Source organism: Orbicella faveolata, unplaced genomic scaffold (assembly GCF_042242905.1).
Source record: "Orbicella faveolata isolate gen_17 unplaced genomic scaffold, um_ofav_v1 contig_24, whole genome shotgun sequence".
NCBI lineage: Eukaryota > Metazoa > Cnidaria > Anthozoa > Scleractinia > Merulinidae > Orbicella > Orbicella faveolata.
This window is the reverse complement of record NW_028301552.1, coordinates 17,737,501-17,750,521: the sequence shown is the minus strand read 5'-3', so window position 1 is coordinate 17,750,521 and position 13,021 is coordinate 17,737,501. Positions and strand designations below refer to the sequence as shown.

Sequence of the window (13,021 nt, the reverse complement as noted above, 5' to 3'; positions counted from 1 at the left end):
TTTTCAATGCTTAAAAAAACATTTCCCAAAACACAGCGTTTGTTTTCCGATAAAAAATCAACGGTAGCGGCGCTAATACCATAGAACAGCATTAAATTGGCTTGACAGTGAGAATTTCAAGCTAAAAACCATGCGCTATCAACCGTGCAGAAATGATCCACGAATAAGAAACATTGCCACAGAAACAAAACACTTGGTGAATAAATCTTTTCCGACTTGGGGGAAACCGACGGCCACTGCTTTATATACTGGTCAGCGGAGTTTCTAAAAAGTTAACAGGAATAAAAGGAGGGAAGGAAGGAGCGAGCGAACGAGTGAAAGTCAATGTCCTACCTTTACTCCGAAAATGACTTTTTCTGAGTAAAAACGACTAAAATTGTTCTCATTCTGAAACCCTCGTGATTCATCTCAATTTAGAAAGTGGTAAAACTAATGTCAATCTAGTTTCATCGCATTGAAAGACGAAATACTTGCCAGGGAGGTTCACGGATTCTCCGTGCAGTACTTTTAACAATTAGTCGTGTTTCAAGCATATTATATTAGTCCTGATAGAGTAGTGGTGATCCCACCCGACTGATTAATAGGGCCTGGAACGTGTGTTCAAATCCCACTCAGGGTATAAATAACATTTCTTTCAGTTCAGTATAGTATCGTATTTTTGTCCATTGCACCTTTTTCTTCCAGTGTTCTTCACTTGCCGTTCTTCAGAGGATAATTGGAATTAATTGTACCCGCAATTTAAACACAATAACTTGGCAGTATTAAAACTACCTACCGCCCTCTTTAGTATATATGTCAGTTTCTTCGCTGCTTTTCAAGGTTATTACACCAGTCACTCGATCTTTGAGGAGAGCAACGACCTTGACTTTGTACTTCCTGAATGATTTCAGATCGCGCACCACGGTATTGGATGATGAAGCATTTTCTACACTCAACAGAAGAATGTCACTGCTAACACTGTGCAAGCAAACAGCTACATAACCATATATGTCAGTGGAATTTAAGCTGCTGCTATTCAAAGGCAACCAGCTGACATTGACTGTTGTAGAACTTATATTGCTGATTGTGACGTTCCAGCTGTGTTCATATGAAACTGAAAAATTAACAAATAGTGTAAGGAGGTAAATTTGACCGAAACATTTCACTTCTAACGCTTTACCCTTCAGCTGATACAAACATAGTTGTATGACAAAGGCAACTTGTGACACACTGGCAAACAGTTATTTTGTAAAGATTTCCTTGTCACAGTTATCATAGAGCTGATGACGTGCCGGTCCCTTCTTTAAAGAGATGCTGTTCTCCTTGTTTTAGAACAACTAACCCACTTTTTTTTTCCTTTTACTCTCTGATATGTCTGCTTTAGTATATCTTCACTGCCTGTGTCATTAACATTCATAACTTCTGAAATCATTCCCCCAATCCATTTTTTTTTCTGTTGTTTGATCCTATAATGAGACATTCTGTCGCCTCTAAGTAACGGAAAATTAATGGCTGCAGACAGAAATGTCAGGCGTTCTCCTGCCTTACAATACTGCCATCCCAAATACTCCCTCCTGATTGGTCGAAAGCACATCATTTAAACGCAAGTTGTATCGTCAGGAGAAAAAGCAAATGTTAATTTAATCTTTTGCATTTTGTGTAGCGCTAAAACAAGCAAATGAGACAGGAAACATTAAGTTTTAATACTCCTGGTAAAAACGAAGTTGAGCAGCAAAAAGAGATTAAATGGCTTTAAGAGAGAAAGCCTGGAAGTTTTGCAACTCATTCTGTACTTCCAGATGATAAAATGCGGAAGGCGAAGAACAAACTGCCGTAGAAATTTCTAGGTTTGTTAACAATCATGATAAACAAAAGGTTATTTATCAAGACTTTTTCTCATTGTAAGGTTCTTTCGTTCCGTCATATCTATTAATTACGTGTGGTGAAGAGTAGTATTATTAAAAGGAAATCGCTCTTTTCTGTTGAAACGATTAGACCTAATTGATTAGAGCTAATTGAGCTAACTGAGTTAATGGTACGTTTCCCAGTTTGCACTATTGGCGTCCCTCGTTGAAGATGATCCAAATTGTTTCTCGAACAGGCCCGTTTCCTGAAAAAAATAGTATTGTGCTTACTATTAACCGACATGTCTTAACACTATTCTATTAGTCTAACGGTTAACTTACTATTGTTCATCGCAACATAGAAAGCCTTCAATGACGCCTGATAATAATAACGTCTGCGAAATCTGACGAGGGCATAGCTTCCCGAAACCAGAAATGCAAATGGTTCCTTCTGACCACAAAAGTACCTACGTTGCCCGTTACCAGTTGCAACTGAACCATACCTAAAATACAGCAAGAAGAAACAAAAGTAATCCACTGGATTTGACTATTAAATTTAACTCAGCCTACAGCATCGTCCATCGCCTTAAAGCCCTGGCCAAACGGACTTGCAAATACTGAGGCGCAAGTTGAAAACTTGGGTCTACTTTACTTTGGTCGATATCAAATTTGCATGCAAGTCGACGCAGCTTTTTCACCGTTTCGCCACCCGACCCAAGTCAACGCAAGTTGACCTATCATTAGCCAATGAAATACAGGATATGTCTACCTTGAAATGTGATTTTTTTTTTTTTTTTTTTTGGCGACTTGAGTGTACTAGCGGGAAACTTGCGAACCCGATTGGCCACCCACCGCAAGTAACTGCGCAAGTTCAACTTAAGGCTACTTGCGACTACTTACGAGTCCGTTTGGCCAGGGCTTAGAGGGCAGTGGAACCTTCAGTAGCAACGAATATACGATAGTGGTTTAACAGTGAATGGGTAAAGAGGCAGAAACCAAACACTCGTGAGTTTGCAATAGAACGCAATGCTTGTCTACTAGAAATCAATGGAATTTCATTTCTTGGTTTTGATAAGAAACCATCCAAATAAAAAATACCTGTCGTCGATTCCGACGCATTGGTGTGACACAGAATCTTGCTTATTAAGTAGGACGATGAGATTGAAAGAATATCATGATTGTAGGTCTGGAGTGTAAATAACAATTTTGAAATAAAGGGCTAAACGGCTCATAAAAAAACAAGTGCGAGAAGTACTTAATTGGTCGTTATTGGGTTTTCATAGTCTTCATAGTTTGTACATTTTTGCATTTGCGCGTGGCGTATATATTTTGGTAGCGTAGGTGAATTTAGGTCAGTTTTTAGTACTGCTTGTGATCACATGTTAATCTGGCTTTGTGGTAGGTTTGTGTTCTTATAGAAAAGTAAAGCAATTTCGTGAACCAAAATCTTCCTCATGTTAATGTCGCAGGGGACATTCTGGTAACATGATCTACGACAGACCTTAAAGACAAAGCATACGATTGTCGCTTTGGCCTGGTTTTTTTGGATTCATATCGCGATCGGCTAAAACTAGTAATAACGTGTGGGAGTAGGATCATGACAACAATGGAATAATCAAACGTTCTTACCCGCAATACCACGTTTGGAAATGTTCAACAACTAGAAGGATACTTGAGTTCACCAACGGTGACTGGATTTCCCAATAACAATCTCCTGAATAGTATGCACTCGTTGCATTGATTTCACCTGCAGTGCCATTGAAGATACCTTCACAAGCTGTAAAATAAAATGCGCAAAAATTACAAAATCGTTTTCCTCGTCTTCCTTGTATGATGAACAACATGTTCTCAAGAGCGACGCTCCATTGGGAGCCTTTACAACGGCAAAGGGCAGAACACCGAGCTATTTTTCGCTTACAAGACCATTAAAAAATCTCTTTATGCACTCGTTTAAATTATAATACTAGATCTAAGCATAATATTCGGAAACCATCGGCTCCTAGAAGATGGCGGTATTAGACCACTCTAAATTTTGCTGCAGATATATGGAACTCCTTAGGCCTTACGCTTAGAGAATCGCCAACCATAGAGACAGCGAAGAGTGGCATTTTCAAAGCCGAACTTTAATTTTTCGTTTAATATAGTAAGTATAATGCATAGTTTTTTTAATATTGCCTCCTTTTGTTCTGATCATTTAATACGTTTATATTTTTAGTTCTGTATAGTTATATATTAGTTTATTGAAATCCAGTTCATATTTACTAGATTTGCTTTTGTTTAATCCTAATAGAGGACCCTTCTGTAGATAAATTTGTAACGTAGGCCTCCTCATTAAAGATTATTTATTATTAAGAACCTTGTATGTTTGCATGTTTTGTTGTTGTTAAAAAAGCAAACGAAAGCACCAATATATAATACTATAAATTGTATAAGCTAATTAGGAGAGATCTAACTAAAGTATCTGATACAAAACGCAAAACAATAACTTCAAAAGGTAAAAAAAAGGCGGAATTCAAAACAGAAGGTCCTCCCACAAGCTCTAAAATTAAATGTACAAAAATTACCAAAAATGTTTCCCTCGTAGTGCTTGCTGGTAAAACATTTCTCTCTTAATTTGCACATCAATTTTCGTACACTTTGTAAAATTCACTGAGTCTTTACGCATGTTTAATAACGTGGCCAAATTTTTCAAAAGATGATTCTCTTGGTGATAAATTTGAGAAATCTATCCAGCGCAAGTCCAAAAACGCCAGGAATTCCGCAAAATTTGGATTTAAGGTTTTTTTGTTAACACAAAGTTAGTATTATCATTTATTCTTATCAACTATTTCACTAGCTGTTAAAAAGAAGTGATACTATTGATACTCTTAAAAAACGTAGTCAAGTACACGGGTAAACCAAGCTACAAATAAATGTCAAAACAATGTATTGCAGGTACTCCAACTTAGACTTAGACAATTACTAAAGTACAACTAACCACAAAAACTTTTTTCCTTTGATAAAACCTACTAATTTTCCCATTAGTCAGCTAAAAAATTATGTCGATTGATAAAATTCCCGCATTTCTACTGGCGTTTAAAGTTGTGCTTTCTGCTGCCACGACCGAGCACAGTGGGATCCAGGTCGGGCTTCTAGTGAAGTCACTGAAGGACGTAGCTGAAAACACTCAGGACATGTTTTACACTGGGTTTCGAGCGCTGCCAAAACATTTTGGGATATTTAAATAATAATAATAATAATAATAATAATAATAATAATAATATTTGTGCTTCATACTTCGGACGAAACTTTTAAATGAAAGTGTAAAATGGGGTTGACTACCCTACACGACTCCTACGGTTCGTGACATTTGTACATTTAATTTGTCGTTCTCTGTTCGGTCACTAGACCTTTTTGTTGCTTCATTTGTGTTTATGAAGGGCACTTCACGTTGTGTTATAAGGAGTAATTTTTAAGTAGAGTTGAGCCGTTAGACCGTGGTATGTCAAGCTTGTGGATGTCATAGGTCTGAATGCTTTCCGCTGTTATCTGCATGTCGCTTCGTCGAGTTTGACACCTCTGTAATTTGCCATGTGCTTATACATTGTGCTAGTTTTTTGTATGTCACATCTGCTTCACCCAAAATTCATGTATTATCTATTTTCATATTTTTTTGAATTTATTGTTTCCAGGGAAATATCGATTGCCATGAAATATATTATCCCAAATTTCAATCTATTTTTAATTTTTATATTGATCCGATTAAGAGACAACTGGTAAAAAGTTCATCGAAAATGTTTGGAATGGTCCAGTAAAAAATGTATCCAGACACTTTTATTAAATCAAGCCCTTTAGGTGAGGCTATAGATTAATACGACTGACATTGAACATTTGAAGTGTCTGTTCTCACACGATTGTTGTGCTTAACTGGTTGAATATTGTTTTAAAAGGGGCGGAAGAGGACAGTTCAAGCTACAGAAAACTCTGGTGTTTTACCACAAATCTCGACGAGAAATCCCACAAAATGGGCTAAGATCATAACGTGACAAAACATAGGCACGCAAGTACCAGCATTGTGATTAGGCTAATCCAACAAGTTTAGTTATGATATTCAGCAAAAAAAGAATATTCAGCCTAGTTTTATCAAGGTTTGATTTGGACAATTCGATCAGTAGCTTTGTTTTTAAGAACTTCAATGGCGCTTTTTCCGCAAGAGAGCTAAATTATGCCGTCTGAAATAGTACCTAACAGTGAAAGCGGATTGGTGAGTAATTTTTTTATGAACTCATTTCATAATAAGAATAATCTAATGCTATAACATGGTCTTATTCTGTTGCTAGCGTTGATCAGATTAATTATAGTTTCTTCGGTTTTGACATTCCAAGTAATATCGATTTTAAAAGCCATCTAAACGAGAAGACACTTTTGGAGGTGAAACAACTAGACATCTCAAAGAAAGTATGAATTTTATAAGAGGCCTCGAAATCTGCAGAGTTTGGGAAGTGTTCTTGTCACATAACCCTTCCCAACACTTGAGAGCCTCTTTGGTGACAAAAAAGAGGGGGTTACAGAAAAAGTAACTTTCTGAGAGACGTAAAATTTACCTCTCTAAACTGTGCAATCTGTTTTAACAACATACCGTCCCATTTCGTAACCGACAATTTGATTGGTTCTTTAAGAAAACCCCCAATGTGATTGGTTTTTGATCGCCCTGGAAACATTCCCCCTTTCTGCCAAACAGCGTTGATTTTCTTATTTCTAAGACTACGCAGATCACAGCACCTGAAACACTTAGCTACACAAAGCTAATTCTCAGGTATGCCAATTAACCTAAAAGAAACAATATATCAGCGACACACAATAATCTTACAAATCCTAACAGGTGGAAGGCAGACCAGCTGGCTATTTACAATCATGACCGAGAGGCAGAACTTGAGTTTACCGAGAAAGAACTCCAGCTAAGTGGTACTAAGTGGTAAAAGCGTGACGTAGCCCGTGAACTCCGTATGTGTGGGCTAACTTTGGCTATATATTGCACAGGCATAGATAAAGACGAAACCAAAACAACGCAAACTAAAATTAACAATTAAGTAATGGACAAATCAAACATGTCTGTACAGCTATCAACCTGTGCTCTCATATGTGGTACTCAAAGGACCCTCTCCAACAGCTGTACGACCTGCAACTTTGATTTCATAAGTCGTGGCCTCCGACAGACCTGTAATCCTCAATACTCGGGTACTTGCGTTCACTTTGACAGTGGTGAAGCTCTCGTAGGAACCATAACGTCTATAATACACGACGTAGTCAAGAAGAACTCCATGAGTATCTTCTTCAGGTATAGGAGACCAGTAAATCTTGAGAGAGTTGGAACCATGATCGTATCCATACACCCATGGAACAAAACCAGGAACTAAACGACAAAGAAAAATTTGGTTTGATGCAATTGTGAAACACAAAGTTCTCTTAATAAAAAAAAACAGCAATAGTTTGTAATTAGGGGAGCGGTCAGCGTTTAGCCACAAAATTCTCAATAGACACCATGGATTAATTGAAGTAAGTGGTAAAATAAGCAACACTTATGGGTTGATTCATCGATACAGGTACTACCAGCTAATATCAGTTGGTGTTAAAATAATATTTTAAAGCGAAGCAACAGTGTAACCTACCTAACCTTGATTTTAACTTAAAACGTTCTAAGACTGAGATCCTATTTTATATATTTTCTTCAGTATTCTAAGACCTATTTCTTAGAAGAAAATTAAAAAGTTTTAGAACAAGCTTAATAGAAAACAAATTTTTAAGTGGTATTTAATTTCTCAGGAGGTTATTAACGTGGTTACGACGTGGGCTTTCGAAGGTGCCAAGGCGGGGGAAACCAGCAACTCCGTTAAAAACCCAACTAACAAGCTTACAAGCTTTTCCCGTGTTCTCTCAACATCACGCGTGGGATTATTACACCTGTAAACTCACAAAAATGGTGATCTATTGTTTAAATATTTTTTCCGACTGCCCTTTTTATCTTCGGCTTTTCTCACTTCGTGCTCACCGCTTTTACAAGAAAACATGATCCACTTGCGGTTTAAAGATAATAAGTTATGAATACCAAAATTACATACCGCCCTCTTTCGTACGTATGTCAGTTTTCTCGCTGCTTTTAAGTGTTGTTACTTTAGTTACTCGATCATTGAGGAGAGCAACAACCTTGACTTCGTAATTGCTGTAGGGTTTCAGATTGCGCACCACGGTATTTGAAGATGAAGCATTTTCTACACTCAACGGAAGAATGTCACTGCTACCTCTGCGTATGCAAACAGCTACATAACCATATACGTCAGTGGAATTTAAGTTGCTGGTATTCAAAGGCAACCAACTGACATTGACTGTTGTAGAACTGATATTGCCGACTGTGACATTCCAGTCACGTTGATATGAAGCTAGAAAATCAACAAATATGAAACACGTTGTTAGTGTAAGGAAGTAATTTGACCACAACTTTTTAGTTCAAAACACTGCAACCTTCAGCTGATACACACGCAGTTGCATATAAATTTCAACAAATTGCCAATCGATTATTTTGTGAAGATTTTCTTGTCACAGCTATCATAAGACTACAGACCTACTGCTCCTCTTGTCGTAGAACAACTAATTCACCTTTTCCTCTTTCATTCTCTGAAACACCTGCCTTAGTATCTTTTCGTTGCTTGTCTTTTTTCTTAAATCAGCCTTCTTTTTTCACGTGTGATATTCGGTCGCATCTAAGTAACAGGCATTCCGGAGGCTTGTGATACTTCCATTCCAAATAGTCTCTTCCTTTTGGTCGAAAACCATAGAAATTTTAATGTAGCAAAATGTATTTTCTGCATATTGTGTTGCGTTAAAAAGAGCAAATGAGACTGAAAACAGTTAGTTTTAATACCCCTGGTATATTGTTAGTCTAACGGTTAACTTACCATGTAAGCCTGTGTTGTTCATCACAAAGTACAAGGCCTTCAATGTCGTATAATAATAATAGTACACGTAAAGTCTGACATGGGCATAGCCTCCTGGAATGAGAATTGCAAATGGTTCCTCTTGACCGCAAAGGTCCCTACTTTGGCCGTTGCGAGTTGTAACATAACTATACCTAAATACACCAGGGAGAAACACACAAAAACCGCTCTGAACTTGATGAATAAATTCAACTCAGCCTACAGCCTTGTAGAACTTTGACAGGATATACTACCATTACACATTACATTTTTAATTTTCAACGATAAATAATCAATTAAGGCAGAAAGGTGTGAAAAACACCCTCTGAACAAAAAATGCACTTCTTGTTCGACTAACTCTACAAGCAGCCCAGGCGTAATGTTTCTGTAACGAATTTATAAACAACCGCGCGACTCATGACCACGACTTACCGTTTGGAGGAAAGCAAATCATCGATAATAGAGTACATGGCGAAGCTCATAGGTCAAGCAAATTTGGTGATAAATTAGTGGTTCTCGGGCAGACGCGATAGGTTTTGGAAGCCAGCAACCAATATACAGGAAATCAAGGAATGCATGGTTCAGCTGATCGCAATTTGGAACGGATCTGTTGATTATTCTGGAATTTATCGAGCTTCGCGTCGAGTTGGCCTTATAGCCAGCCTTTAATTTTTTTATAGTGGATAATACCTCTGATAGCAAAAAGGGAACAAATTCCGTTTACATCTACTTCCAGTGTTACGTGCATAGGGGATATCTTTGACCATCTTTCGACATGCCATCTTTCGACATGCCATCTTTCGACGTGCTATTTAAACGGCTGAAAGACTGTGAAAGACTGAAACTGGCAATTTTTCCGGTTATAAGTGGAAATAACAAACAAATGATAATTACTGACCTCAAATGGCTGAACAATATTGTGGACTTTGCATGTTTCCAGATTTACGGGATAATTAAAACGACATTGCGTGTTTTCGATCGGCTTTCCGGCAGAATAAGGCCGTTCCCGCTTTTAGTATTCGAAAGATGTAAACATTCAAAACAGTCGATTTAGCTCTGACAGACTGACTTTTTTACAGTAACTGCCTAATTTCTCACGCGCTGATTGGCTCATTTTCATCATCAATAAGAGTACAGACGGATAAACTTGTAATTTATGCAAGCTTTCACCTGTCATTGTAACCAATGAAATTTTCTGGACTTTTTTAAGTAGCCAATCCAAAAGAGCGGAAAGCTATTGACAATGTTCGCGTCGTTTTGAATAAAATTCACTTATCTTTGTTTACGGCAAGTTTACAACGTCTTTTCTCCTTGTTTATTTCCGGCATTTGACGATTTTTTGGTCTTGTTATTGTAAAAAACAAATTTACGTCAGTTTTCTACGCGTCTGCCCTCTTATTTATGATAAATTACGTCATAACATTTTCAAAGTTTACTACGGAACCACTCGCCTTCGGCTCGTGGTTCCATCCGGACAACTTCAATCATTCTCACCAAATCACTCAGTCGGAGATGCTGATTATTGCAACTCGAAGGAATGGGAAACTGAATCTTTTAGCAAGTTTGCTGCATTTTGGTACAAAAGACAGAACATACGGTTGAGACTATTATTATGCTTGTACCTGTAAAAAACGTTTTCATTTGACATGCACCTCAACTGGAAGCCTAAGCGACAAATTCTATCAAGTTTCGAATACTAACAGGTTGTGACCTATTAATTCTGTTCAGCTACGGAATGTTTTAATAGCATCGATTCTTTTGAACCGAAAACTGGAAGAATATTTCGCTCTTATACGAATTCGACTTTAGAAATCTGTTGAAATATCCGTGTGTTTCACGGAGTTCAGTTCTAATAGCGCTTGTCATGATTAAATAATAACTGGGTCGCTGCTTTGTAATCTACGTGCAAGGACGATTTGACTTGATTTTTTTCTTCTTCATTTTTTTTTGTCTAACTTATTTATTAAAGAGAATTCTAGAAAAAGTTGCTATAGTCGTTGTTAAGTAAATAAGGCTGTGGTTAAGTGGTTCGCACTTGACAAAGAAACAGACAGTGCTATATTTACAGGAGTTATTTTGAACTATTACATAAAGGTAATACTTTTTAATACAAATAGGATTTTTATGGCTTCAATACGATTCTATTTCACATGATTGAAGTTACTAGAGACATATCCAGAGTTTTAGTGTATTGTGTGACATAATGTCACGATGCTGTGGTCACGGGGCAGAGCTCAGGCAATGTAATATTGTACGTATCACCCTTTAGCGCTTCCATGTGGTTTTCAAAATTTTGGTTTGAATTATGGAGCTCACCGATTGCTTTTTCCCACCTCCTCCCCGTTGGCTGGCCGCTTGTTTTAGACCCTAGTAGCCTTTGTCTACGTTTTGCCCTCACAAATCTTTATTTTTGAAGTAAGACAATATAAGTTCTTCAATAAAATTTTGTAATGAGGTGGCTATGGGCCTTTGCTCATAGCTATACATTATTTCAATTTACATAAACAATTAACACGGGCTATTAGCCTTTTGCTCAAAGCCATTTTTCACCAACACCTTGTTTGTTTATTTATTGTTTATCTCCCGGCCCAGTAAACAGAGCGCGGGAAATACAGCACTCAGCATTATCGTTTGTTTCAGAAGATTTGAAGACATAAATGTTATGGTTCGGTTGTGTACAAATTCATTCCACATACAGTACGTCTGAGCTGCCTGTGGTAACACAACCACATGGAAGTAAGTTCATAACAATAATGGAATGATCCAAAGTTCTTACCAGCAGTACTGCATTTGGAAACGTTGAAAAACCAGAAGTACGCTTGAGTTCACCAACGGTGAATGGATTTTCCAGTCACAATTTCCCGAATAGTATGAGGGTATTACATTGATTTCACTTGTTGTACCATTGAAGGTCTGTCCACAAGCTGTAAAATTGATGTACAAAAATTGCAAAAACGTTTGCCTGGTCGTCCTTGCTGGTAAAACAGATTTAGTTAACTGGCTCTTCAATATTACATCTGCTTCGCCAATTGTCATTTTTTTCAATCTATTTCCAATAACTGGCGTAATTTTTATATTGATTCGATTTTATTAGTCAAAAGCTCATCGAAAGAGCTTGGAATGGTCCAGTAAAAACTGTAGCCAGACACCTTGATTGAATCGAGCCTTTTGGGAGAGACTATAAATTAATACGACGTTGAACGTTTTAAGTAAGTGTTTGTTCTCACATGATTGTTGTGCCTAACTGATTGAATAATGTTTTGAAAGAGAGCAGGAGAAGACACGTCAGGTTACACAAAACTGGGGTGTTTTAAATCCCACAAGATGGGCTAAGATCACAGTGCGAAAAAAAAGCATCAAATTTGCCTATGCAAGTAAACCTGTAGTGTGTTACTGTGCAGTAGCTAAGCAAATAACTTGTGACAATCAGAATCAACACATCAACCTTGTAGTTTTTCATTGGATAAGAAAAGCAGTAGTACAGGTGGCTCATATGAGCGGTAACCAATCAGGAGCTGAATTAAAAATTCAAGATGGCGGCGCCCATGAAGCGAGAGGAAAAGTCGGCCATGTTGAAAAACAGCCCACCAGCCTCGACAAAGGCCTGGGATCGGTCTCACGGATTTCCATGGCGACACAATCGTTAGAAAATTGATAAAATACTTACAGTGTCTGGCCCCAAAACGCACAGAAGTTCTTCCTGCAAGCGGCCATGATGAAGACTGAGAGACTTGGGTACGAGTTTGACCTATATAGGGTACGGCCAAGCACGATGGGACGATGACAACATTGGGAACCATTGAGAATGTGTCACATGGATTACATCATCTGCATACGCAATGAAATACTTACAGTGGCTTCCCCGGTCCCCCTCTCTTAAGGAGAGCATTAAGCCCTGGAATCGCACTGCGCATAAGAAATGATGAGGTTGTTTTGATATCTTAAATTGCCATCGGCGTAATAAAAAATCTACTTTGTCAGATAAAACCATGCATTGGGAGTCTAAAAGTTTCTCACAAAGCACGCAAGGTCTGAAACTGTCATGGATCACTTCCCATCCCATATGTAGGCGATCTTTAACATATTGGTGGATAGCAAGAGTTTGAATTTAGTCTTGTAGTTCAAGGGGTAACAAATCCCAGTAACTTACTTGTTTTCCCATGATCTCTTCCATTACGAAAACAGATGTTAGCGCTCAGTACACATCCGAGGGTGTAGAGTGAAGTGACGGCATCAGGAACTAATCCT

General features: G+C 37.9%; 1 protein-coding gene across 1 annotated transcript in view; it reads right to left on the bottom strand.

Annotated features, from left to right (window-relative positions):
* LOC149110692 (uncharacterized) overlaps window positions 1-13,021 on the bottom strand; it is a 148,908-nt gene that overhangs the window by 52,623 nt on the left and 83,264 nt on the right. Inside the window, exons 17-23 of the mRNA XM_089292104.1 lie at window positions 11,550-11,697; window positions 8,756-8,928; window positions 7,922-8,239; window positions 6,931-7,215; window positions 3,453-3,600; window positions 2,166-2,326; window positions 776-1,093 (exon numbers count right to left, since the gene is read on the bottom strand). Of these exons, the coding sequence (XP_089148230.1) occupies window positions 776-1,093; window positions 2,166-2,326; window positions 3,453-3,600; window positions 6,931-7,215; window positions 7,922-8,239; window positions 8,756-8,928; window positions 11,550-11,697 (1,551 nt within the window). The remainder of the gene's footprint in view (window positions 1-775; window positions 1,094-2,165; window positions 2,327-3,452; window positions 3,601-6,930; window positions 7,216-7,921; window positions 8,240-8,755; window positions 8,929-11,549; window positions 11,698-13,021) is intronic.